General features: G+C 41.4%; 1 protein-coding gene across 1 annotated transcript in view; it reads right to left on the reverse strand.

Moving 5' to 3' along the window:
* RELN (reelin) overlaps positions 1-26164 on the reverse strand; it is a 298352-nt gene that overhangs the window by 57900 nt on the left and 214288 nt on the right. Inside the window, exons 23-31 of the mRNA XM_087765536.1 lie at positions 20474-20611; positions 19650-19836; positions 15078-15283; positions 13189-13360; positions 12609-12809; positions 10251-10486; positions 8031-8188; positions 6919-7126; positions 1235-1311 (exon numbers count right to left, since the gene is read on the reverse strand). Coding sequence (XP_087621662.1) covers positions 1235-1311; positions 6919-7126; positions 8031-8188; positions 10251-10486; positions 12609-12809; positions 13189-13360; positions 15078-15283; positions 19650-19836; positions 20474-20611 — 1583 coding nt within the window. The remainder of the gene's footprint in view (positions 1-1234; positions 1312-6918; positions 7127-8030; positions 8189-10250; positions 10487-12608; positions 12810-13188; positions 13361-15077; positions 15284-19649; positions 19837-20473; positions 20612-26164) is intronic.

The raw sequence follows: 26164 nt of genomic DNA on the forward strand, positions 1-26164 counted from the left end.
CGTGACTTTCTTAGTACAGTCAGTATTTATTTCATATTGGATATCTGTGCTGTTTGTGTGGGGCACTAAGTTGCAATTCTGATAGCTGGGCTCCCAGTATGGGTAGTTCACAATGCTCATGCTACCTATGCAAGCTCACAGCATCCTTAAAAACTAATTATCATAATACTTGATAATTTAAAACAGTCTTCATATCTTACACACAGTATGGCAAATGCCAGGACAGCAGAATCATGAAGTCACTTATGAGCTCATCACAGGGGATAACAGAAGAAAGAAGCACTTAGGTGTATTTCTTCTCTTAAAACTCTCTTATACTGGAGTATGTTCAAAGATAATGGATTTTCTTGTGTCTTATACTGGTGCAAATGAGAGGAGAATCAAACCCTCAGTGTAATCTGTGCTGAGAGATGACAGTTCTGAGTCAGTATCAATGCAAATGCCATACAGCAGGAAACAGTCCACTGATGTTAAATGATTTATACTGAGAGGAAAATGAGGTTTTCTCATCTACCAGATGTCAGCGATCTGTCTTCATGCAATTAGACCACTTTACACGGGGATTCTGCTCCCAAAACTCTGCCAATCCTTCCCAGACACAAATATCAGCCCCCTGCCCCAATAACTCTAAGCATGGGGCTAAAATAAGAGAGAAGGCAGCTGGGAGCAATTAATTTGTTTAGACTAAATATATGTGAAGATGCAGCTTTATTATTTTGTATTTCAGGTAAATCATGCATGAGCTTGGGTTGGAAGGCAATCTTTAGTTAGACCCACTGGTGCAGTTGGGAAGCTGAACAAGTTTTCAGGCACACAACTCTACTTCAGGTCAGAAACGGAGGTTGCTCACTTTATCCTGAACTTGAATTTTATTCCTTTTATTTCAGACCTGAAGAAAGTCCTCTGTACTTGTAAATTTACCAGTTTCCCAACACTATCAAGTACTCTAATAAAAGCTATTACACCTCTTCTTGTAAACGTTGTCTTAAACCATCGCGGCTCCAACAAATTTACTCCTATTCATAGATCACCATCAGGTTTGGTGGAAATAAGTATGAATACAAATGTGGAACAAAAGTAAATAGTTTTCTGCACCATTTATGAAAACTGAAGAGATAACAGATTTATGTTAAAAACAAAACAATCTTTTTGATTTTGTAAAGGCAGTAAAAGGCAAAAACACTGTAGAAGACCCAAAATACAAAAAGCTTATTATAAGGAAAAGAGGCTTTACCTTCATTTCTGGCTCTTGGTCTGTTGCAGGAGTTACCAATAGCCTTGCTTCCAATTTGTACATAAAATTGAACTAGCCTGTTAAAAAAATCAGGGTAGAAGAGAAGTGTAATTATCTTCTGATAGCACAAGATCAGTCAGGATAACTCTTCTTTCTTAACTAATGTGGCATTTTCAGTTAGGTCATTATTCCAGGCTTATTGATCAGGTAGTGTTCCCAGGGAAATCAAGCATTGCCATAGTAAACAGTGGAGGACCCAAGACAGAAGAAGGTGATGTGGTTTATTGATCCTGTGCCTAATAAATGTATTGTCGGACTGAGTAGCAAGATTTTAGTAGTTCCCTCTTTCACACAAAGGTGCAAAAACTCCAAAGCAGGCAAATGTGCTCCTTACATCAGATCTGACCTCGGCATCTTGTAACTGGAAACTGGTTTAAGATTTAAAATACAATATTAGAGTTTTAATAAAATTATTAAATCCTCACTAAACCACAAATCCCTTTTTGGTCCTTAAATTCTTGATGTAAACAAATTTCAGTGAAAAGAGCTCATGGGACATTTTGTGAAGTAGTCCCTTCCATTTTGAACCTATACATTTTGATTTCATTGAACATCCTCTTGTTCTCACGTCATGAGACGGGGAAAAAATATTCCTGATCTGCCTTTCTCGCAACCTTCCCTGTAGTCAGTGCTTTTATCACTTCCCTACCTTCTTCTCCTCCTTTCTATGGTAAACCATGGCAACCTTTTTATCTGTCTCTCTGCATGAAAGCTTTTCCATGTCCTTGATTTTTCCCATAACTGTTTTCTGCAACCCTTCTAAAGCTGCAGCATCTCTTTGAGACTGTGTCGCTGTTTTTATTGACAGAAGTTTGGCTAAGCCTGGAACATCACTATCGAGCCACATTTGAATTAATAATTATCCCATCCTTGTGCTCCAAAATATTGTCAATTTTTTTCCAATCTACAGTGATGCCCCGGTACCCTTGCTGAACTGATATTTTTAGTTGTGACTTTGTGGTATCGGAATAGTTTACATTTCCTCTTAGATGTGTACTACTGTGCTATATAACAGCAATTTGTTTTAATTAACGTCCTGCTGCTCACTCACTGAATTTCACTGCACATCTCTGACATTCATTTCAGTCTTATCTGGTCATAACTAATGTAAAGTCCACTGAGATGACTGAGAACGCCATTTCCCCCTCATCTACGCCTTCTTCACAGGTTGTCTGCATCACACACCTGAAACAGCGTGTGAACAGAACAGGGAACCCGGACTCATCCCCGCTCTGAGCTTTTACATGCTGAAAACTGGCGATGTCATTCTCCTTCTTGTTTCCTAGCTGTTTTTTGACTTAGGATGGTGCCTGCCTGTTGTGTTATAACTATTAGAGTACGTGCTGATGTGATGCTTTTGGGAAGCAACTGCTTGTCCCTTGTGCTGGGGGTGTCCTCATGGAGTGCATCGGGAGAGATGGGGTCATTGCCAAGCAGAGGTTTTGGACGAAAAAAGAATACAAATCTAAAGGGAACTGGGCTTCATTAATTCTACTGTTTGTAGGTAACTTCTTTATTTTAAATACTTATTTTTGAGGTAAATTTGTCTCTCTGTGTGAAGAAACAAGGCTTGATTTGTAACTCAAATAACTCCCCACAGGGATAACTCTTCTCGCTTTAGGGGATTTGGTCCTAATTTGTAGCGACATCAGCAAAACCACAGACAAGCCACAGGACTACAGCCAGAGTCAGTACGACGCAGACAGGACTCCAATTTTCCTCACGCACCGCTACCATACACAATGTCACGATCCTCTTCTGATTCTAAAACCAAACGCAGTCCAGTTCTGTTATCAAAATTGGTATCTCCTAACTGAGATGTTTTGTATATCCATAAGGACTAGGAAAAGCCAGAATATACTCATCAGTCTCATTCATAATATAACCCCACAGATAGCTCAAGAACAGGCAGGCTGGCAGTATTACACTATTTAGCCAGGTAGGTCTTATTGTTTGCTGCAGCTTTGTTGTCTTGAGACAGTATTCAGGCAATAAAACACTAGACAGCAGTCTCGGAGGTGAAAAGATTTACAGTTCCATGGTGAAATTCTCTTTTATGCTTGCCAAATGTAACGATCAGTAAAAAGCAGAAACAAAAGACAAAAAAAAACCCCTTTCTGCAGAAGGGTGAATCAGCCCATCTGATCCATAAATGTTTGACCCAGAACAGCTCTCTGGGATGGCTGCACAGTCATTAGCAACAGAGTCTGTAACGCAGACGGGAGCCAAGTCAGCTAACAAGCCAGATGTCATCACTTGGAAAAAAAAAATATATATTCTGTCATTTTTATCTAGCTGCCAGGTAGGCATTGTGTGGAAATGCTCTCACTGAACAGATAGTGAAGTGTCATTAGGGACAGGCCATCAAAACGGGAGGCAGTAGCTCATCAGTAACCAAAATGCATCCAGGTATCGTATTGTCAGTCAGGAGGATGGAAATACTGCTGGTGAAATTGTGCCTTTGGCACACTGGGCCATACAAAAGGGAAGGGATGGAGAGACTCCGGGGGGTTCTGAAGCATACGGCAAGAAATGGTCTGGGTGAAATGAATTTTGACACTTACAGCTCTCTCAGTGCTATGGGACATTCTCCTAATGTCTGTGAAAAAAGTGTAGTCAATTGTATAAAGGAATAAGGAGACAATAGGACAAACGAAGCCAGGATTATGACAGCTCTTAACATATATGCTAAACATCGAGTGCTTGTTTACAATCATTGGCTTCAGGGAGAAAGCTTTAGTTTTAAATGCTCTGAGCATGAAACCTGAGTTTGGTGGTGCCCTGTTAGGCTGCTTCCCTGAGCAGCACCACGCACCTCGGGCTGGCAAATCTCAGCCCCTTTGGAGCAGAATGAACCGGGAGCACCGGGTCCCCATGGACCTCGCTCCTCTGGGAAGAGAGGGGTGAGGAGGAGAAGGGTCTTTGTACTTCTTACAAAAAATAACAAAAATTCTTTACATTCCTTACATAAAATTTACACTTTACATAAAAAAGCTGTAACTGAAGCAAGATGATAGGGAACATGCATAGGTAGATCTGCAGGAATTCAGAATGAAAATAAAACTTTAATGTCTTGCAATATTTTTCAGTTTTTTGCTCTTCCATGCCTGATTTAATGAAACAAGATCTTAAAAGGTCTGGGAAAACACCATTAACCTGAAAAATAAGAAGCTTAAAAATCTACTGCAGGAGTTTCAGCCTTCCTATTCACAACCCTCAATCCACATATCTATGGTATGTCTTTCAAGGCATATTTTCCTGCTGTTTACTCAGTCATCAAAATGCCCCAACCAAAAAAACCCATGCACAAATAAAAGATAACTGTGCAGGGGCTAAGATGACCCCTAATAAGATAACTGAATTCTATGCAAAGCATTACTGAATGCAAAAAGTAATACCAAAATGGGGAAAAATACTTCCCTCTAATCTCCTTTTTCAAGTGACATTAATTTTAGCTCCAATAACAGAAAAATTTCTAGGCTGAGGAATTATTTTTTTTTTTAGGGTATGGGTCTTTCAGTTAACCCTTCACACTCTCACAAACTTTGTCTGCCTTTGCTTCTAGGAAAAAAGACCCAGTTAATGTTACAGATGGTCTCAAACATTAAAGTGGGATGCACCTGTTCTAAGCAAGGTGTCTGAAGGCTGTCTGTCTGTCTCACATGATCAACCCAGATTCCCTTATAATTAATGACAAAAATACGTGCTTCCAGCAGACAAAGCACTGGCCTTAGCTAACCCTATTTTAGGATGAGTTGCACTGCCCTTTTGAAGTAGCTATTTCTTTCCTTTGAGCATAAAAGCAGCCTGGGGTAATTGCTGTAGTCTAATGAGTCCATGTTCTGGTCCAACTGCATGAGAAGAATCCTACCCTTGAGCAGAAGTGCGGCTGAAGAAACCAAAAAATCCATGTTAGTCCCATTTGTGTTTGAGATGACAGTGTTTTGTTCTGTCTAGCAAACAGCCCAGGGGTGTGGCGTCAAACTTGACTTGCTCAAGGAAGTTAAACTGCTCACTGTGATGCTTATAAAACGATTTAGTGCTGGTTTATTTTGACAAAATGATCAGTTGCAGCAGGACAGCAGCTCACATGATGAGCATGTGCTCAGAAGAGGGATCTTAGTTTCTCTTATCAGGTGTCCCTCTGGCCATTTACATTCTTGGGGCAGTTTTGAGACATCAGATGACTATGTTCTCATGCAAAACAGAAGTAGTGATAGATTAAAAAAGTCAAAAAAGAGCATTGCTCAGTATTTTAAAACTTCTTTTGGCTTTTTAAATGGTTCAGACTCTATAAAAATGGAAAGCTATAAATACATGTATCTGGCATTAAAAGTGGATTCAAAGTAATCTTAAAGCTAAAGAAAATCCTTTTCTTTTATAAAAAGATTTCTCCAGGAAAGAAGAAAAAAACTCAAAAATACCATTTAAACATAGACTTCTTGATGATGCAGTTACTTCCAATATTATGCTTCACAGGATTAGTAACATGAGATTTAAAAAGACGGTGGAATAGAAAAGAAGTACTCAGATCTTTCCAGAGTTCCAGTGTAAACATGTACTTGTCCAAAGCGTATTTGTCAAACAATTAGTTAATTTAATTATTAAGTAATTTACATAATTATATAAATAATTCACATATTTGTCAGAGGAGAATTTGTCAGACACAAGGGGACAGAGGAAAGGCAGGTGGTGCTGCACTGCTCAGGGCCAGGGAGCAGCTAAGCATGTCCCAAAACCCACAGCACCTACACTGCCCTAAGGAGCATCACTTCTCTGAGCTGGAGAGTGGTAGCAGTAATTCGTGGCCAATCTCTGCTGAATGATCCCACTAAATTAAATAACACAGCAAATCACGGCATTACTTACCCTTGGAGCAGTACTTGTCAGGAGAAATATCTTTTATTAAGCTAACTGATATAATTGTAGGGTGGGCAAGGTTTCAGGTGCATGATCCCTCATGAGACCAGACAAAGCAGCAGCAAACTCCAGGCTACATAATGGTTAGAATTAACAGCCCTTTGTTTATCCTAATTACATTAATCAATTAGACAATTTGAGAGAAAAAAGATAATTGCTACCAGCAGAGCAGGATTTAGTGGTAGCGGGGAGAGAGGTGAAGGCTTGTTAGCCTCTTGACTACACAGAAACAATTCACATTCCATTTTTTTGCACTTCTGACAAGTGGACTAATTCACAACATCTGGCAAGTAAACAACAGCTCATTGCTACGCCATCGGCATGCCTGCAATTCAGCGCAGTTGGGGGAAAGGGAGTTTTTCTGTCCTGCTATGGGCAGAATCTTAGTTTTTTTGCAGTCTCAAGACCATATCTTCTGCCTGTCCGTCTAGAATACAATGCAAGCCGTCTTCTCAGAAGGATAAACAGTTCATACTTTCTATGCTGCTATTCCATTCTGTTTCTAATATAAGTTTTCCCTCTCAAGAAAAGGAGGTAGTACATCAGAATAGAACAAAAAAGTAATTTCTCTGGCTTTAAGATCTCTTACACAAGTTGTGATTACCAGAAAAACATTTCACGCCTTCTCACATCCACACCTGTAATAGTGGAAAGGAGACAACATGAATACATGACAATTGTGAGAAGCAGCACTGAGGATTGACCTGATGTTTGTGGTGTCCAGGGGAACAGTCCTTGCCTCCCTTTTGCCAGGTCCATTGAAGTACAGAGATTTTCCGTCGCTGAGCACGCCACAGCCTGTCCCAACCTGACCTCCTGTAATCTTGTACCAGAGAGGGCTTAGCTTCCTCTCAAACCTGTCGAACATCTCACTGTGATTAGGCACATTAGACACACAGGTTCCATGTGATGCTTCAAGAAAAAAAAAATATGGGAGATGCTTTGGTGAAACTGTGCTGAACAGAGTAAAGGTCAGATACAGTACATTGGCAGACGGTTCTGCTGCATCCACTTATGAGAAAGTACTGGCCTTTTCTAAGAAAATGCCCTGATGACAGCATTGTACCTTTTTAAACCCTCTTTATAAATTTTCGTAGGCAGAATAAGCCTTCTTCCTCTAAACTCTAAGATGGTTTATTTCACTAGGTGAAAACCAGCCGCGCTTTATGTTGATAAAGCATTTTATGTGAACAGAAAAATATTATCCCTTTATTTCATTTTAAACAAATTGAACAAAAGATGTTAGCTTATTGCTTTGTTGGTATAGAGGGTTGAAAAGAGTGCAGCGTGCAACTGGTTTTGTCAATCGCTGTTTTTTTTTCATTGGGTTTGGTTTTTTTTGTGTGTGTGTTTCAGCATAAAAGCCCCTGAAACCACAAGTGAGCAGAATTTTCCACAGAAGGGCCTGTCAGAACATATGTTCCCTCCTGGTCCCATGCCATCTGATGGCCAGGGGACTCAAAAACAGCAGCAATTCTTTTGAAGATGATCCAAAGGTTTTTAAGCAGACTTTTTAGTTTATAATACTTTATTTTGTTTTCTCTTCTATCACTAGTCCCTTCCCCATTCATGCAGATGGTGATGTTCAAAGATTGCGGTTGCCAGAAACATCACCGGTGTCAGCTGCCTTCAGCTGCTCTGTTTTGCCTGTGCTGAATTTTGTTTAACAAAATGAAAAGATTCTTGCTGGCAGCCCATGAAATTTATGTCATCATGTATTTTTCTAGAATATCGGAGAGGAAAAACAAGATGCTAGATTTACAGCTTTAACTCAGCCAGTGCTTACTGTAATCGCATCTAAAAACCGTTGTCTTACCTGTGTAGCCCAGGTCACAGAAGCAGACGCCCGAGACGCAGTCCCCGTGACCACTGCAGTAGTTGGGGCAAGGCTCAGAAATGTAAACGCCATCTAAGCCGAAAGGAGGCACACTCTTGTGGGAGCTGCTCTCCTGGATCCAGCGGAACCGAGTCTTACTGCAGAGCAACAATGACGAAAGGCAAAATATTACTATTCCCAGCTTCAATACCTACTGCATACTTTATGTGCTCTTTGCTTAAGATTAAAAGGAGCTTTTCCTAAATTAGCTGTTTGCAAATAAGATGCAAATGGATGCCTAGAAAATATTTTTGACATCCTACAGTTTGTGCAACTTTACTTATGGGTATTTTTTCCAGATTTTTTTTTAAATGTATTTTGACTTCTCTGGCCTGTATCCAACAGTGTGATGCAAAGAACAGATACATGGTTTTATCAACAAGAGTGAATGATTAGACGTGACTCTGAAGATGCCTTTCACTACTCAGTTCAACCCAAACTACTAACTACATTTTAAAATCCCAGACCTCCATTTCTTATGGTACTTATATAATGGCAGTGATGCAGAGTTTATTACAGGATCATATAATTTTAAGTAAAAAACCCTCGAGTAACTTGGATTAAAGAAAAAACATCCACTTTATAAAAATAATGGCAAATAATGTACCCTACAGGACATGTGGACAGAAATACAAAGTTTTTATTCTTGGATGGTAACATGAAATTCCTGAAAAACAGTGATCTGTTCCTTAGCTTGTATAACTGAAACTGCTCTGGGGACTTGGGCGAGCCTACACTAAGTTACTCCAGCTGACCCACAGCATAGGAAATCTGTGTAAGAAAAAATATTTTGTTTTTTAATTTTCAGTCTTTAACTTTTAGCTAAATCATTTTACAGGAGCTCCAGAGGGGGGAACAAATTTAAAATTTCATTGCCAATCCAAGGGATTAACTAAGATCCTCCTTGTAATAAACCTATTGCTTTTTTTCTGCTGTGGACTGGGATTTGGTAAGTAGGTGATCATTGTGCTAGTGCTTTGCACCAACTGATGAAACGGGATGCTCTCTGGATAACCCATGAACCATAATTTCCAAAGTGACCCACAACGCTGAGACTCTCATCATACCCACAATACTTTCATTTTTAATGTATTAGCATGAGCTTCTTATTCCTGATCCCATTACTGAACATAATGCCAAACAGATTGCTGCTATTGATTCTGCACTGCTTGTTTTGGGTAAATCAAATCAGCTGGTGTCAGATCTGTGCAATTTGGCACCTGCTTTTATTGGCTAATTACTGAAGAAAAGACAAACTTGTTACGGTACATGCTGCTATTTCAGCTCCTTGCGGCAAAGGCACCGGCTCCCCTGCTACACAATGTGCCACATACTCAAAATCTGTGCCAGGGCTTGAGGATGAGGAGCCTGCGGCAGGAGGATGGAGCTGAAACCCAGGGGCAGCACTAGAGCAGCTGCCTGGGGGGAGAGCGGTGGGAGGCAGCAGGGGCACTGCCAGGGGCTCGGGGCACGGCTGCCGGCTGCGCTGGCAGCGCTTGGTGCAGGCAGCAAATCAGACCAGCGCAGTTTACTGATGGTGTAAGACAGTGAGAAAGAGGAGCAAGAAACTTCAGCCAAATCCAAGTAAGACTGAGAAGACCCTCCTGATTTCAAGGCTTATTTGTGTCTTCCACCATCTGATTTTTTTTTTTTTTTTTTTTTTGTATTAGCCCGATGCTGAGGTCGCACGCTCATCACTCCTCTCTCCTTTGACTTCAGCTGTCCTGGCTGCCTTCAATGACACAGCACATTACGCAGCAGGTCAAATACTCTTCTAGGGTTTCTTTGCCCAGTGGTAATCGTAAAATTAATCCTGTTCAAATGCCTTATTTGATTCAAGTGACTTATCACTCTCTTGCTGGTGCCTCTGACCTAACTGATATGCATAAAGACAGACAGCACCATGACGAAGAGATTGATGTCAAATTAAAATGTTCTGGGTTCCTTGTTGCTTTGTAATTTCATTTTATATACCATTCTGACACCTTTAAAATGGAAAGCTTCTCCCTGTTTTGGAGAGCCCAGTATATTTTCCCCAGATCTGCTGATTTTTAACACTGCTTTTATTCATAGCTTGCAACTTTTTCCTAATGTGGCATCAAAGAAGAGGCAGCTAATTCACAGGTACTACTGGCATCACTGGTTTACAATGTGCAGTACCTGGCTGCAAGCGACCTGGGCATAACAATAGTAATTCTTGTCCAGTCCTCAAAGTCTCCTGTGTGATACACTGTTGGCTCGCTCAGCTCCCGGGAGCTTCCCTCGCATCCTTTTGTGCCCGGAGATGCAGGGTAGCAGCCCTCCTTGACGAGTGACCAGAAGAGCCCAGCATCGTGCGAGTACTGAAGCAGAACAGGAGCAGAGCTGCTGTACTGGTTAGTGCAACCAATGTTCAGCTGCAAAAAAGCAGAGCAACAGATAGGAGCGCTGTTATTGGTATTTATTGGCTGCGAACCACCTTTGACTTTTCGGTTTGGGAGGCTTAGCTCTCTGAACTCTTGCTTTGAACCCTGCTGGCAAACAGTGACTGATGCTTGGGGTCCGTTTCCTACAGGTATATGACATTTCTCAGTAAAAATTCCCACTACCCCTTCATTGAGGTTGTTGGGTTCAGCACACCGAAATGCGCAAAGAACTTTTCACAGGTCCTGGTGCATAGCAGGCCACAAACAGCAAACTGTGTGCAGACGCCTTCACGGAAGGAGTGAGAAGAGCTGCATCTGAGCCCCATCCCATCTGCAGTCCACTCCAAGGTGCCCAGAGGATCAGCCCGACTCCCAGGTCCCCCCTGCCCTGGGCTGCGAGCCCTGACCACAGCCTAGTCATTGACCTCACAGGAATGACGGCTGGGAGTTGGCACTGCAGTTTGGGCCCGCAGAACAGAGCAAAATTGGCCGAAGTAGAAAAACGCATATTAAAATGTGAAATGAGAATGTGACCAAGACAAAAATCAACTGCTGATTTGAAGTTTTCAGTTTCATTTTTCAAGCTATCAGAAAAATATTAGTTTTCATTATTTTATTGCGGAAATTCTACTTGAGCTGTAGAATGTAAAATGTAAAACAAAATCATTCATGTAAGATGAAATAATTTTGACAAATTACTGTCTTTGAGTTTATCAATGCAAAATTATTCCAGGCAGCTATTTAAAATGGAAATTTCACAAACTTAGGAAAGCATTTAACCATATGTTTAAAATTAAAGCATGCAAATAGGACTAACACATTTATGTGCAGGCCAGTTTAAAAGCTTTCCAAAAAAGAGAGGAGTATAAATTCAGGCCTTAAATAATAGACTTTATAAAGAAGCACTCACTGTTCTCTGATACATGTTGTTTGTGTCTTGTATATTTATGTTACATTGCCAAGTGTTTCAGAGATGGAAGGTGAATGAACTATTTTTAAGTATTTCTTTTTCAGACTAAACAATTTTTGAAATGCTTTTGATCATCAAACCTACAGAATGGAGACTTAGTCACTGAAGTAGAGGAAAGCGGTCAAGAGGCAAATAGCTTCCTTTCCAGGCTAAATGGTATTTATATATTGAAATATTTTGGGGTTTTAGACAGTTTAAAGTATAAAACTACAAGCAATACTCACTCAGAAATTGTACTGCCATCCCTCAGTTTGTATAGCATTTCATTAGCATAACTTTTAGATGAAATGAGATTATTTTACAAATCCCATTATTTCTAACTAACTTTCCTATTTATAGAACTGTGGGAATTATATTTGAAAAGCTGCCTGTAAACATCTGATCTCTTTAATAATTCCACTTGTAAATTATTCAGTGTCTGTATCCACCAATTATGTAAGGACCATGTATTTGTGGTGAGCTCATTAAAATTGCATTGCAACCAACCTCCAGAATTCACCAATGGGATTTCATTATAAACTCAATAAAATTTTGATTACAGTTCAGAAACAAGAGCTTGTCAAAGCAAATATACTTTCTTTGGAGCCCATATTCTGATGTATTGTCAGACCACTGAAATTTTTGTAAGCCCTTTAAAGAAGAGAATGCTAATTGGAGCCTATATTCATTGACACAATAAAAGTAAATTATATGAAAAACCCACACTGGAGTACAGAGCAGCCTGTAAGTCCTTAAATAGTTTAAAATACAAAAAATGTACGCAAGCCACATTGGAGCTTTTGTAGTCACAGAGCCCCAGATGGGATAAATCCTTTTCCCCTTGACAGTGCAGTAGCAGTTCCTAGTACCAACTCGAATATAATGACAGTCACTTCAACCCACTTCTGAAACGTGTTGAAGAACAAGCTTTAAAATTTCTCCAGAGGGGTAAAAAAGCTCTCCTGCACCAAGGTTTTGGCTGTCCTTTTAGAAAGCAGCATGATATTTTAAGCTGTATGAATTCATACTTGTGCTCTTCACATCTTTTTATGCAGTGGTATAATTTATCACCTTGTTTTGAACAGTGGCCCCAGTGACATCTTGGAAGTACTGACTAAGGGCAGCTTTACTGATATTCTGCAGGGATTTATGTTTAAGGAATACCTTGAACTGCAGGACGTATCCAGGCTTAAGAGTTAAATCTCGAGTCACTGCAAACCGGTCTCCATCTGATTTACCAAAGAGCATGGCAGAGGGGGTGGCAGAACAGAAACTTTCATTTTTGGGCATCCCTTCGTTGGCCAACATTAACCATACGCTCAGCTGGTTCATAGGGTAATCGAATGCTGGCTTTTCATAAAAGTTCTGTTAGAAATGAAAAGAAAAACAACAACAAGTACTATCACCTTGCAGAGTGACTTCAGAATAATTCCCAAAATGCTCAACTTCCAAATTTTGCAATTTGTATTTTCTGTCATTTTCAGAAAATTGTAATTAAGATTTCTGTCTTAACTTTTTGAGGAGATACATAATTACATCCTCTGTCACAAAGATTAGGAGCCTGATGGTTTTGTGATAAGATCCAGGTCATTCCCAGACAGAGAGACACAGCTGCAAACACTACAGCTGTTTCTTTAAATACACCCAGTATTTTCAAAGAAAATTACATTTAAAGAAAAGTCTGCTAACAGAGAGGATGGTTCCTGTTTCATGGGGATACCTATAGCCTGCTCTTGCTTATTACCTGTGGTAAAGTGGGATTAACAACGGGAATGATGTGCTTTTGCTTCTCTGACAAAATGATGATGTCATCGATGGCCCACTGATCATACCCTTCCCCTGAAAACACAGGCTGCCACCAGCGAAACCTTGTGCAAGGCGTCTTGGCTGCAGCCGGCAGCTCCAGATAGACAAACCTGAAGAACAGAAATTCAGAACTTTAGGGAATACAGTTTGTAGAGAAATGGGGGAAATACCACCGAACAGGGAAAAGAAGCAGGAAAGGCAGTATCTATCTTACATGTAGAAGTCCTCAGAAATCCTCTGTGTATCTGGATACCTACTTATACACTGCATATCAAGAAGCCTTCTTTGTCCTTCTTGTCTGTGGAGAATGTAAACTCTTTAAGACAATGGCTATTTTTTACTCTCTATTGCTATATTGCCTAGCACAATAAGGAACTGATTTGAACTCTTCAGCTTTGAATTAAACTGTTCAGCTGATCCATGTTCAGCAAGTTTTAATGTTCTCCTGGTGCCAGCAAATAATAGTGAAATATGCTGGCAAAATTCATTTCTCATTCTCTTCTGCTGGTTGGTCCTATTTGTAGACAAAAGCATCCTTTTATTACAATGCCACAGATTATGTAGCAGAGTTTTCTGCTGTGGATAAAAATATTTCAGCCCTCCTACATATGGATCTTCATAAAAGAACTTTAGGTCTTCTCAGATAGTTTGCTTTATGTTCAACTTAGGAAACACCTTACAAAAATGATGTTAAATAAAAGTTAAAGTTTCAAACCTAACCATACTTATGTTAAAAAGTACAATAATTAGTTATTTTTTCAGTCCTATTTCAGACACCTTACATATATGCACTTATGCATATATTCCTTTCTGTACTCTTTCTTTATACCACGTTGTTTTGTACCACGGACCCTGCTTCACTTGCTGGTTAGGCAGAGAGAGTTGGAGGAATTGTTCAGGGCTACAGGGAACCTTCTTTTCCAGAGGATTCCTAGATTTATGTGTTGGAAAATAAGGAAATGGAAAATAAGATCCGGACCACATTTGAAGGAACAGAAAAATAAATATGCATAGCTATATCCAGTAAGAACTGTAACTCTTGGTTACTAAGAGGGGCAAATATTTTGCTAAAAATAATGTATTGGATGGCCCAGTGGTGAAGGTTTCAGTATGTAGCTTCTTCGTTGGATGAGTCCTGTAATTTTAACAAAGTAGAGGCTAAATAAAGTCCAATGGTTTTATACTTCTAAGTGCCTAGGTCACCTTTAGAAAAGGACAGTGCTGAGTTACAAAAGTCCTGAAAACATTGTTCATTGCAGTGCAAAACGACAAGATGGGAAGATAAAATTATTTACATATTGAAAGACATGAACTACGGGTAATAGAAATAATTTTAATACCTATGCAGACAAATGCAGTTAAAATTTTCATTGACAACTATCTTAGAGCAAATTTGAAATGCTGAACATGATTTCTTCTCCTTAAATATTTCTTTAAAGGAGTTTTTGTTGTATGTGACATTAATACATGTTCATTAGATCTGAAACCAGAGTCAGAGGAAATGGCAGATATCTACACCTCTTTCGGTCAAGTTCTGTATTTGCTTGCTAATCTTTTGCACATATTAGCATTTTAGTCATGTTTCACATGGGAGGTGAGTGATTGGAAACTTTATATTTTACTCCAGCTTTTTTAAGGCCCACTTTCACTAGATTTTTTCCTTCCTAATGACAGGAGTTTACTGTGGCAGACTGGAAAAGCTTCCACATAATGATGGCTTTTAAGCATTATAACTTGAAATTATTATTCATGTTTTCATAAATTGAGAAACAGGGTTTTTTTTAAAGAGCTGATGCTGTATGGATTTAATTCAGACCAAAATTATACCTGGGTTTGCTGAAGTCAGAGAAATACATTTCTGCTAGTAGCTGCCAGTTGATACCACCATTATTGCTGTACTGCAGCAGCACACCTTCTTCTCTGCTGTCTGGTTTATTGCATGAAGAACTGTCTCCTCCTATCTGGATGTAAAACTGGACAAAATCCACCCAAGTAGTGTCCAAATCCCAGCTTACCAACTGTCTTTTTCCAGCCTACAATACAAAGAACAGAGGGGGAAAATAATATTAAATATAGAATCATAGAATCATTAAGGTTGGAAAAGACCTTTAAGATCATCGAGTCCAACCGTTAACCTAACACTGCCAAGTCCACCACTAAACCATGGCCCTAAGCACCACATCTACCCGTCTTTTATATACCTCCAGGGATGGGGACTCAACCACTTCCCTGGGCAGCCTGTTCCAGTGCCTGACTACCCTTTCAGTGAAGAAGTTTTTCCTAATATCCAATCTAAACCCACCCTGGCACAACCTGAGGCCATTTCTTCTCATCCTATCCCTTGTTACTTGGGAGAAGAGACCGACCCCCACCTCACTACAACCTCCTTTCAGGTAGTTGTAGAGAGCAATAAGGTCTCCCCTCAGCCTCCTCTTCTCCAGACTAAACAACCCCAGTTCCCACAGCCGCTCCTTGTAAGACTTGTGCTCTAGACCCTTCACCAACTTTGTTGCCCTTCTTTGGACACGCTCCAGCACCTCAATGTCCTTCTTGTAGTGAGGGGCCCAAAACTGAACACAGGATTCGAGGTGCGGCCTCACCAGTGCCGAGTACAGGGGGACGATCACTTCCCTAGGCCTGCTGGCCACACTGTTTCTGATACAAGCCAGGATGCCATTGGCCTTCAATATGACACCTTCACTATGATAGATATATTTAAAGTCAAGCACAGACGAATATTGCACAGAAAGTTGCACAACATGGAGGACATAAAATTTTGTGTTAACATGACATTTTTTTGTCTTTCAGACAATGATTGTGCTTGGCCATCCTTTATGTCTTAATCACTCTGGTGTGATCCCACAAGAAGTTTTATTATTACATTTCAACACACAATGCAACTTCACAACACAATTTCAACACAACTGTTTTGTCTCATTCCTTCAAGGTGCCAAGTACCTTTGGAAGACGACGAGCAGACCCTGCATATCCTGAACCAACTGGGACTAAGTTTTTAAGTATTCAGCTTTTTAATGATAAAGCATAAAGCAGTAAAAAGACATTTCTGATATCTCATTTCCCCAGTCAAATCTTGCACTGTGTAGGGTTGCCTGATCACCTGAAATCATAGCCCCTGTAATACCTGTTTCTTGAAGCTGATCTCCTACACAAGAATAAGGGAGGAGCATTTTCTCTTCATGCCTCACCTGAGTAGGATTTGTTTCTACACAAAACTATGCTCTCTTCCTAGTAAGAATTGTAAATCAGGTGTCTCTCAACTAAAACCTGTGGATTTGGTTTCAGGTTTGCCTAAGCATAGGTGAGAGAAAAAATAGCCTCATAAAATTTAGTGAACGGTTTTTCCAAGGATGTTTTTGAGTTCTAGCAGGAAGCAGCTCTTTGACATCGACACTGTGGGTAACACGGTCACTCTGTGCATGTTGGCAATCGAAGACAGAGCATATTCAGCTAAAAAAAGCTTTAAGGTTTAAGAGCCTATTATTGTAATTGGAATTATCCTGTTCCCCTCTTCCCTGTGTACCCTGCTGCATGAGGCTGAGCTTGTGGGCCTACAAGATGCTGATATGTGATATGAAGCTGCCCGCAGCGAGGCAGGACATGGGGCGAGAGCGGTGTCCCCGCAGAGGTGCCTCATGTGCCCCACACCTGACACAGCCCTGCCCCAACACAGTGCTGTGCCGCCACAAGCTGTTATAGGTAGGGCAAAGCCAAATACATGCAGCTGGAGAGGCGACACAGGGATCATACGTCTGCACTCATTAAAAGTAGCTGCAACCTGGCACCGTCCCCCAAAATGGAGAAGAACTGGCAACATGCCTACTGTTTTTAATTCCCTAAAAAATCATGGGTTCCTGACCACCTCCAAGCAAAAAAGGTATCAAAAAGGAAAACCTGGGCTAAGTTATAAAACGATGCATATGTTTTAAGTAAAATTTATGTTCTTCCCTGTCTCTCACTTATACATCCATGATCCTTCTGACAAATTTCCAGACAAATTTGCGATAAGCAAGCAGCATGGTCTAGTTGGACATAAGTACAAAGATTTATGAGCTGAGATTTAAACTATCATCTATGTTTTTTAATAAGCTGATAGATGAATTTAAATCCCGTTCCACTCATCAGCTCTTTTCTCCTCCTACCCAGTTCAGGGCAACCTCAGCACAGATAAATCTCTATTGCTGTCCTTCTCAGAACATTCTGCTTTGCTGGCATTACAGCCTGGGTCCATAGCCCATTTGTAGGCTCTACCAAATAGGCCACATCACACTATGAGACTAATTTCTGGAAGCTGAATGCTTGTGTTTTTGAAACTCATTTAGCTTACCCCACCAATGACAACTAAAACCTGTGAAGAATCCTTTGACCCTCAAAAAACTCCCTTGGGATACAGTCATATTGAATTATGCCTGCTGTTTTGGTTTATTTATTGGTTTATCCCCAGCCGAGTAAAGCCCTCCTGGATGGTGCTGTGAGAGTGAGATGGGCTCAGACTTGGGTGCAGCCCCAAGCTTCCCAGTGCAGCCCCACATGGCTAATACTGGCCAAGGTGACACTGATAATTTCTTGGTAGTTGGTTTTCACAGCTTCTTTCGGAGACCCACGGGAATTTGACATTATCATCATCAAATCAAACTAGTAATGGATAATAAAGACGCAAACACCCTTGCTGTCCCATGGGCAGGTGTGTCCCAGCTGGCTGAGGATACCCAACATACTGACCTGCAGTGGATCAAGCTCTGGCTGTGAAACTATTCCAGGTGGGTTTTCCGTCTCTACACCCCACAGCAGCTCTGTCTGCCAAAGGGTTAACTACAGAACCAGGTTAATCAAGAAAGGGCATGAGTGACATAAAACCTCAGAGGAATTGCAGGGACTAATTGAAGGAGCTCTGTATTGCAAACACACCTACAATTGATTAAAATGAGTTGTAAACCAAAAGATAGAGAGTTGGCAGAACAAAGCCAACATTAATTCTGGTAGCAGTAATTGATTATGGCAGTAAACATTAGACATTCAAATAAAAAGTGGCTATTTGAGCAAATGCGAAGAAATTGAGCTGTGAATATGAGCTCCCAAAACAATGCAGAACTGTTGGGCGACTATAAAAGTAATTTTTTATTTTCTACCAGCATGGCCACTAGATGCCTTGAAAAAGATCTAAACAGAAATTAAATAAACCACCTTCTGTTGATGGCACACAGACTGCTACTACTCAAGAAATGAATGATAACCTAACCCTTAGAGATCAATAGAAAGGAGCCAAGAATTTCTAAATGAGTTTTTCACTCCTCCTTAGCAGAAATCAGAAGAAAGATCATAGCAGGTTAATTCCAATTTAGCAAACTGCTTTGAGAAACTTGGCATAAGGAACTGAGCCAGAAGGAGAAACATCTAACAGAGAAGACAATTATATAAAAAAATCCAATTATCACAATTAGCTAGTTATACTGATTGGTCTATTATGAAATTTTCAGCACAGAGCTGCATTTCCAGGGGAGCTGGATGTGTGACTATGGAGGAGTGCTGAAAATTATTTGATGGGCTAGGTTTTTGTAATGAGGTGAACAACACACAATTACACAGCATCGCATATTGGGTTATTCTTCTGGGACTAATCTGGCTCTCATGACAGCAGTGGCAGTTTGATCAAACCTTTAAGAGAATCACATAGCTGCATTTATACTCTTCCTTTCAATTAAGAACAAAACAAAACCCAGTACTAGACCCGAGGAGCGACAATAAAAAAAAAATAAAAATCTGTGATTACAACCCATAATCTTACATCTGGTCATAAAGATCTCTTTTTATTTTAGTTATAATTGCTATTAATTAGCAGAATTCCCTATATCTCTTTCCTGCTCTATTATTTTTTCCTTGCAAAGCATCCAAGTTATACAAAAGAGTATCCTCCTACAGGCTAACCACTTTCTAAAAGTCTGGAGGGGTTGTTTTTTCGCTAGTTTTGTCCTGTGACCTCAAATTAAGCTGCCTGTCCCCTGGAAAGCTAACCTTTCTCCATCCCTCACCCAGAACAGCACAGAACAAACAAATGAGAGCTGGGGATTGCTGAGAAAGAACTGAGTCTCAAAACAGAAAATGCACAATTAAGACAGTATGAATGTACACGCTTCCCAGCACATTGGCGATTTACTTCCTTCCATTACAGCTGGTATTCTTGAATACATAATGCACGTGTCCCTCCCTATCTCTTTTGATTGCTTTGTTCTTTACCTGCGGAGCACAGCTGTGTTGTTTAATGTACTTCTCGTACTGCGTGCTGCTTTCTGCCACCTTCCTTTTCTTTGCCATGTAACCACATCATGCTCCATTCAAACCCACATTATGTGCCTTTCTCAGTCTCCCATCCCTCGTTAGTACCTTGTTGAAGTAGAGCGAGGAGCCAGATGAGATGACCCCACAGCCTTCTTCAGGCTTGACAATCTCTCCCCCAATAATTTCCTGCCACTCTGTCTTCAGGCTGCCTGGGTTCTCAAAATCAGACATGACAGTCGAAGGAAGGGGATTTTCAGGCTGACATTCAGTACCCCGAAACCCAGAGTCACACCTGGAAGAAAGCACAAATATAAAAAGCTTTTAAAGACTTTATTTGCCACTGACAATTACTTAAGGTGGTGTGCTGACCTTTTAAAATTAGATGTGAAATAACAAATCATTCTGGGATTGGAATTTTGGATCCCGGAAACAAACTAGAATAACTGGATAATGGAAAAAAGCTATGTCTTATTTCTAGAAAAACCCTGTGGTGTCCAGAAAGTTTGAAGCTGGCAGGCAGTAGTCTGTGCCCTTGGTATCGCACCCGAGCTGACAGCGGCTGCCAAGCAGTGCTGTGCTGGTCCTTGGCATCCTTCTGACCCAGCAAAACTGCTCTGGCACTAAGCTGGTCCCTGGGGTCCTTGTGCAAAGGGCTGGAGGGGCCACCAGGACACCTGCAGCAGGGCAGCCCTGTGCCACTGAAAGCTCTTCCTATGCCTGGATCTGCCAAGGGTACGGACTCTCTGACAGAGAAGTGTGGAGCAACCAGCTGTTAATGTTGCTTGAATGGTCTAACCCCCCATAGTGCCTTGGTTTTTTAATGTTTAATCTAAAAATAAGAACAACAGGAAAAAAAAAGTATGCAAAATAATAGAATACCTGAAGTATCAGGAGACTGTTTTTAAGAGGAACTGGCAAATGCTTTATACCTGCAAACACCGTGGTCGCACCAGCCGTGTCCGCTGCACATGTTGGGACACTGCTGTCCGATGTAGATGTTGTCTAAGGCCCATTCATCTTGGGCTGTGTAGTAGCACTGACTCCAGCGGAAACGCGTGGCGCTGGACCTTAAAACCAATAACAACGCTTTAATTTGCCATTCTTTACATAACTGTAGGAAAAAAGATAAAATGCAACTATAAAAAATAAAGTTGATACCACAATCACAGCCCAGCCTGCAAAGACTGGCACAACCAAAGACAGATTTTTGTAAATGAACTTTCTAGATGATGCCGCTTGCTGCACAGGGCTATATAATGGACATTCCAGTCATTAATAACATTTCTGAGGAAGGCTGCAGAGGTGTTACAGGGACTTTGTGCATTATTTTAAGATTAACCTATCAATAAATATTATCGGATTTTTACTGTGTGCCATTCTGTGATGGTGACAGGATGCAAAACTAGAAAGATGGATCTAGGGCATGACTTTGGTTTTTATATTTTTGGTCACAGTTAACAGGCTACAAGTTGTGTAAAAAGATTGCTTCTGATATTTATTATAAAAAAATTCTATTAAATTAAAGTTCTTGAGTGTAAGCATTTCTCCCCTTTGAATATTGGCCATTTCCATTCAACAACAGTTGACTGTTTTTTATTGGATACAGAAATTTCTTTTTGTCAGGATGATTCTAAAGTAGATTTTGCTTACATATCACTGGTCACATAACAATCACCAGTTTTTGACAACAATCCTGTTTCATAGCACCTATTTTTTTCCACATTGCAAATAGCTTCTTCTTGGCCAACTACTCAGACAAAATCCATAACACCCAAGGTTTGTGGCAGGGAATCATTGGATTAGATTATTTGCCTATATATAACTAAGCTCTGGATATTTGTAATATTTTCAAGTAGAAAACCTTGCTGTAGTTACTCCTTTCTAGTTAAACAGTTTCTCTTCAACAGCTTTATTTCTCTTTATTATAGTGGAGTCAGGTAACGTTATCTATTAAAAAAATGCTTGATGTTGGCCCTCTAGGAGATTGTCCAATGTGATAATGACATTTTCCATGCTGAATGACTCCTGCTAGCCAAACCCAGCCTGACATCCACCACCTGCAAAAAACAAGGCCGGAGAAGAAACTGAATCATAAGAAGAGTAATTTTTGTTGCTGTTGAGCCTTTCCAAGCTGCCCTGCCAACCTATGCACGTCCACAAGGTTACAGGCATTGGCTAGTGGCAGCTCCCAGCTGGTGGGTGCAGGGACCCTCCACTCCATGCTTGTGCCAGAATGAGATTAAGAAAAAAATATTGCACATGAAGTAAAACAAAGATGGGAAATCATTCATCGTGTTGGAGCAAAAGGGGCTGTACCAGTGTGTCTAGGAATAAAGGTGTGGTGGGGGCAACATGGCTGCTGAGGTTGGATAGCAGAGCTGTGGAGGGGATGGACAGGGAAAGCAAGGCTGACTGCAGAGAATTAGAGATCAGACGTTAAACTGGGACAGACCTGTGCCTGGCCATGGGCCGGCTGGGTGGGCTGAGGATGAGAAGCAGGAGGTTGCTATAAGAAGTAGGAGCTTCTTTCCTAGCTTGTTTCTGAGCCATATGGCTATGGTATGATGGCATGGGATATAATGCTGTCACTTTAATTTAAGAGGAACCCACCCCCCCCACCCCCCAATTATGTAGAATGACCTGTTAAAATGAATATTGTAAAGGTGACTGAGCCACCCGCTCGCATGTATGGAAGTGGAAAAACATATAGAGGTGGCCTGTGCAGCTAAAATGGACAGTACAGCAGATCAGTTAACCATCCAGTTGCATACTACAAGCATACAAAGATTATTTTAGTACATGCTTGGAGAAATTTTTAGAATAGCAATTTTAAATTTCTTTAAAAAACAAGTGAAGCTGACTAAGGGCTTGATTTTTAATTGAAATGACCCTTGTTGTCTGTTTTAAGTATCTACTTGATATTGAAAATATTGTAAGCATTTTTACAGCATGCAGAGCTAATCTGTGGAGGCAGATCTGCTGATTAAATACTCCCTCAGGATATAATGTATTGATGGGCTACATTACAAGAGCTATGAATTATCCATTAAAAGTGCACAGTGCCAGTAACCTGCACATGAAGGACTTCTTAAGCTTGCATAGGCACGATAGACAGTCAATATTCACCACAATTATTTACTGTTTATTTTCTGAGTGCTCTGAAGCCAGCACATCACCTCGGTGGTGGTGTTCACATTTGCTACAGAGCATCAATGGCACCACAGAGAACCCTGGCAGAGACTGTGTGCTTCAGAAAGACAGTAATGACTGGTGTGCACTGAGGAAAATAACAAGAGTGAAACCAAAGAAAGGTTTTACAGCAGGCAAAAAAACCCCATGACTTCCCAGCACCATGTGGGTGCATCATGGCTGGTTTTGGGGCACCAGGCTCACACCTGCCCTACAAAAACAGTGGGGAGAGCCCACCCACGGGCAATAACAAGGTACACCTCTGTGCCCAGGGGAGTACTGCACCTGAAACCCCAGTGAGAAGACCCCCCTGCAGCACCGCAAGGCGCAGAGCTGACATCAGGGCTGACAGCCCGTGCTGGGGCTCGCGTAGGTTTCACCTGAGCAAAATGTTTCCCTGGATAAGCTCATCGTACCCCTCCTGCTGCAGGGAGCTGCCCGGCCGTAGGGGACTGCCATCCTGCAAGGCGCAGAGCATAGAGCTACACGCTGCTGGGGCGGCTCTGTCTTCCTCCTCGAGTCACAGATGTTGGCTGAACGTCAAGCTAAGGGTGACCTCAGCTCCACTTGTTACTTAGAAGCTCCCCCAGATGAATGCAGAGATGGCAGAAGATTTCTTTCCCTCCTTGAAGGGGAGGGAAGGAAGGGAGGAGTAGTGTTGCCACCTGGAGATGAACATGTGGCTAAAATGGAAGTGTGTGCATCAGCCGGATGGCTGGGGACAGTCCCTGGGGAGCCACATCCTAGCAGGCAGGGTTATTTTTAGCTGCAGACAGAGAGATCTCTCCCCTGGGGACAGCTCCGCCGCTGCGGTCCCCGAGCTGCAGCAGGGCGCGGGGCTGCCCTCGCCTTCCCACCCAGCGGGGAGGTCACGGGGGCCTGTGGGAAGCGGGGCCACTGTCACACGGCTGCAGGCAGCAAAAGCTCTCACGGATTCAGATTCCTCTCTGGGCGAGGGGAAACGCGTTAGGCTGAATTCGCAATTGCGAAAGCAACGCCGCTGAAAAGCCAGTCCTGCTCACTGTGTTTGAAAGCTTTCCAAGGCTGCTCTGCACCTCAAGGTAACAACAGCTTAAGAGGATTATGCTGTTAAAAATGGTAATCAACAATTTTAAAAAGCCATGTTAATTAAGAAAAGAGAATGAGGAGCTGAGTGTCAGCTGCATTCTCAGTGATAAAATACTGGCTTTCTGGACAGTCACCATTTGGACACCTATTCAAATGGGAAGTGCAGTACTGAGGAGTTATGAAAGCATTTTATTACAAGCAAAACAAACCTCCCCAGTTCCTCGTATTTCTTCCCAGTTTTTTTGATGCTACTGGAAGGCAATCTGGCTTTCTGATGACATTATATCTAAGTCAGGTTGATGTCAAATAAAAGTCACTGTTGTTGCGTGACATTTTGCATAAGCGCAAAGAAATCATGGTGAGTCCCAGATGCATTGCGAGTGAAACGATGTTCTTTCTGTTATAAAATTTTTCAGATATGTGACTTAAAATAATTTTCTTCTCTCCTGATATTAAAAAACCTAACGATCTAATGCAAATTTGTAGCTGATAAAATTATATTTGCTACCTTCTGAGTTACCATAATTACATTTACCCAATTATCCTGAAACTCTCATTCAGTCATTAGGTGTTGATTTGTTTATGAAGTCAGCAACTGACAGCTGCTTGTATCTCATTAAGGCCTGTTCATATGTAAATGCCTCCCATAAAACTGAAATTAATTTTCATCAGTGTTAGAAATGTTCAGTTCAAGTACAATACAATTTCAGCAAGCAGGTGCATACATTCCATTCCTGCAATACAAGTCTCACTGTTGCAGCACATTTCCTAACACCCCAAATCTCAGAGAACACAGGGACCTTGTATACTCATGCTTACCAGATGCAGAACATCTACAGATGTGCAGAAATACCAACACGCCCAGAAAGTTTCACAAGAGCAATAGGTGCTGTTATGAACAATTTTCTGGCTGCACGAGCACAGTAACACAGCCTGATGCTACCTATGCACCCAAGGTGCAAACCCTCAGCAAAGAGCTGTGCATGCAGGGATAAAAGCGCTGGCAATCCTAGCGGGGCTGTGCAGGGGTGCGAGGGCATGTCGAGGCTACCGAGGGCCAGAGCAAGGCTAACAAGACCTCAGGCCCTGGTCCCGAGTCCTCGTTTAGGTGGTTTTGTTTCCCTGAGCAGTAAGCACAAGGCGGGCTGCGTATTTGGCAGCCCTTGTCTTGTGGGGCTGAGCCAAAAGGGAGGGCCCCAGAGTCCCCTTCCCCTCCCCCTGGTTTTGGGGAGGCGGAAGACCTGCCTCTCACCCTCTGCACTGATTTTCCTGGCCATTACTAAGTTTTTACCCATGGGTGGTTGTTGCAGCAGAGTGTGGGTGGGGAAGGGAGAGGACAGGGAGGGAGGGCACCCCGAAGAAGAGCCCTGTGGACCATATTCACTGCCGGGCCCCCGGGATGATGCCCTCTGTGTGGCCAGGCTGGCGGAGGAGCTCTGCACATCAAATGTTCACCAGTAACCCCCCAGGTTTGTAAAGGCGGAAACCTGCCCTGTGTTAGTACGTGTGCTTTAAAAATGCGAAAAAAATCCCCTCGCAGTCTCAACCCAAAGAAGCGACTGAGCCCTCGGTCTGCTCTTTATCGGCGGAAAGGAGGCAAAAAAAGAGGGAAAGCAGCTGAGATGCATCTGGTGTGCTGGATGGCTTTTGGCGCGGAACATGGAGCCACCCTTCCTTTTCACCCCCATTACTCCACAGCACAACAGTCGTACTGAAAAACTGTTTTATGAAGAGCAAAGTAATGTTCAGTGGTAATTTGTACCTTAATTACAAACAAAACTCTGCTAACGCACGGGAATCCCTTCAGATACAAGATAGAGTGTGAAATATTTATGATTTGTGCACAGCATAATATAGGAACCCAGCTAGGATTTCATCATAATTTTTCTCCCCAGTCCCCTAAATTAAAATGGAATTATTTGCTTCTGACACTTCATATGCTGAGGAAAATTATCAGATCTTAAAGAAAAAAAAGCCCACAACATTGATATTAACATCAACTATACAGCGTATAATAATAACTTTGAGTACAGTATATATACTATAAATAAATTTAAAAATAACAACATACTTTGAAGTATATCCTGCAAAATTGTAGACACTTTTTAGACTCCCAAGTGCCTATGTCAGCCACAGTTTTACAGCTGGTGGCACACATTGGCATGAAAGATTTAGTACATTATAATCTAACTACAAAGCAGCTATTTGTAGACTTTCTTATGCCATTTGGAATTATCTGACCTGATACACTTTAAGGATTCAATATTTGCCACTGATGTTTTGCCTGGAAATATGAAATTCTGAATATTGTCTGTACAGTAAAAATGGCCAGTATTTTGAAAGAAGGTATCACCGTGGGGTGG

This window comes from Nipponia nippon, unplaced genomic scaffold, assembly GCF_047370975.1.
Source record: "Nipponia nippon isolate SJK-2023a ecotype South Korea unplaced genomic scaffold, ASM4737097v1 scaffold_3, whole genome shotgun sequence".
In the NCBI taxonomy this organism is placed as follows: domain Eukaryota; kingdom Metazoa; phylum Chordata; class Aves; order Pelecaniformes; family Threskiornithidae; genus Nipponia; species Nipponia nippon.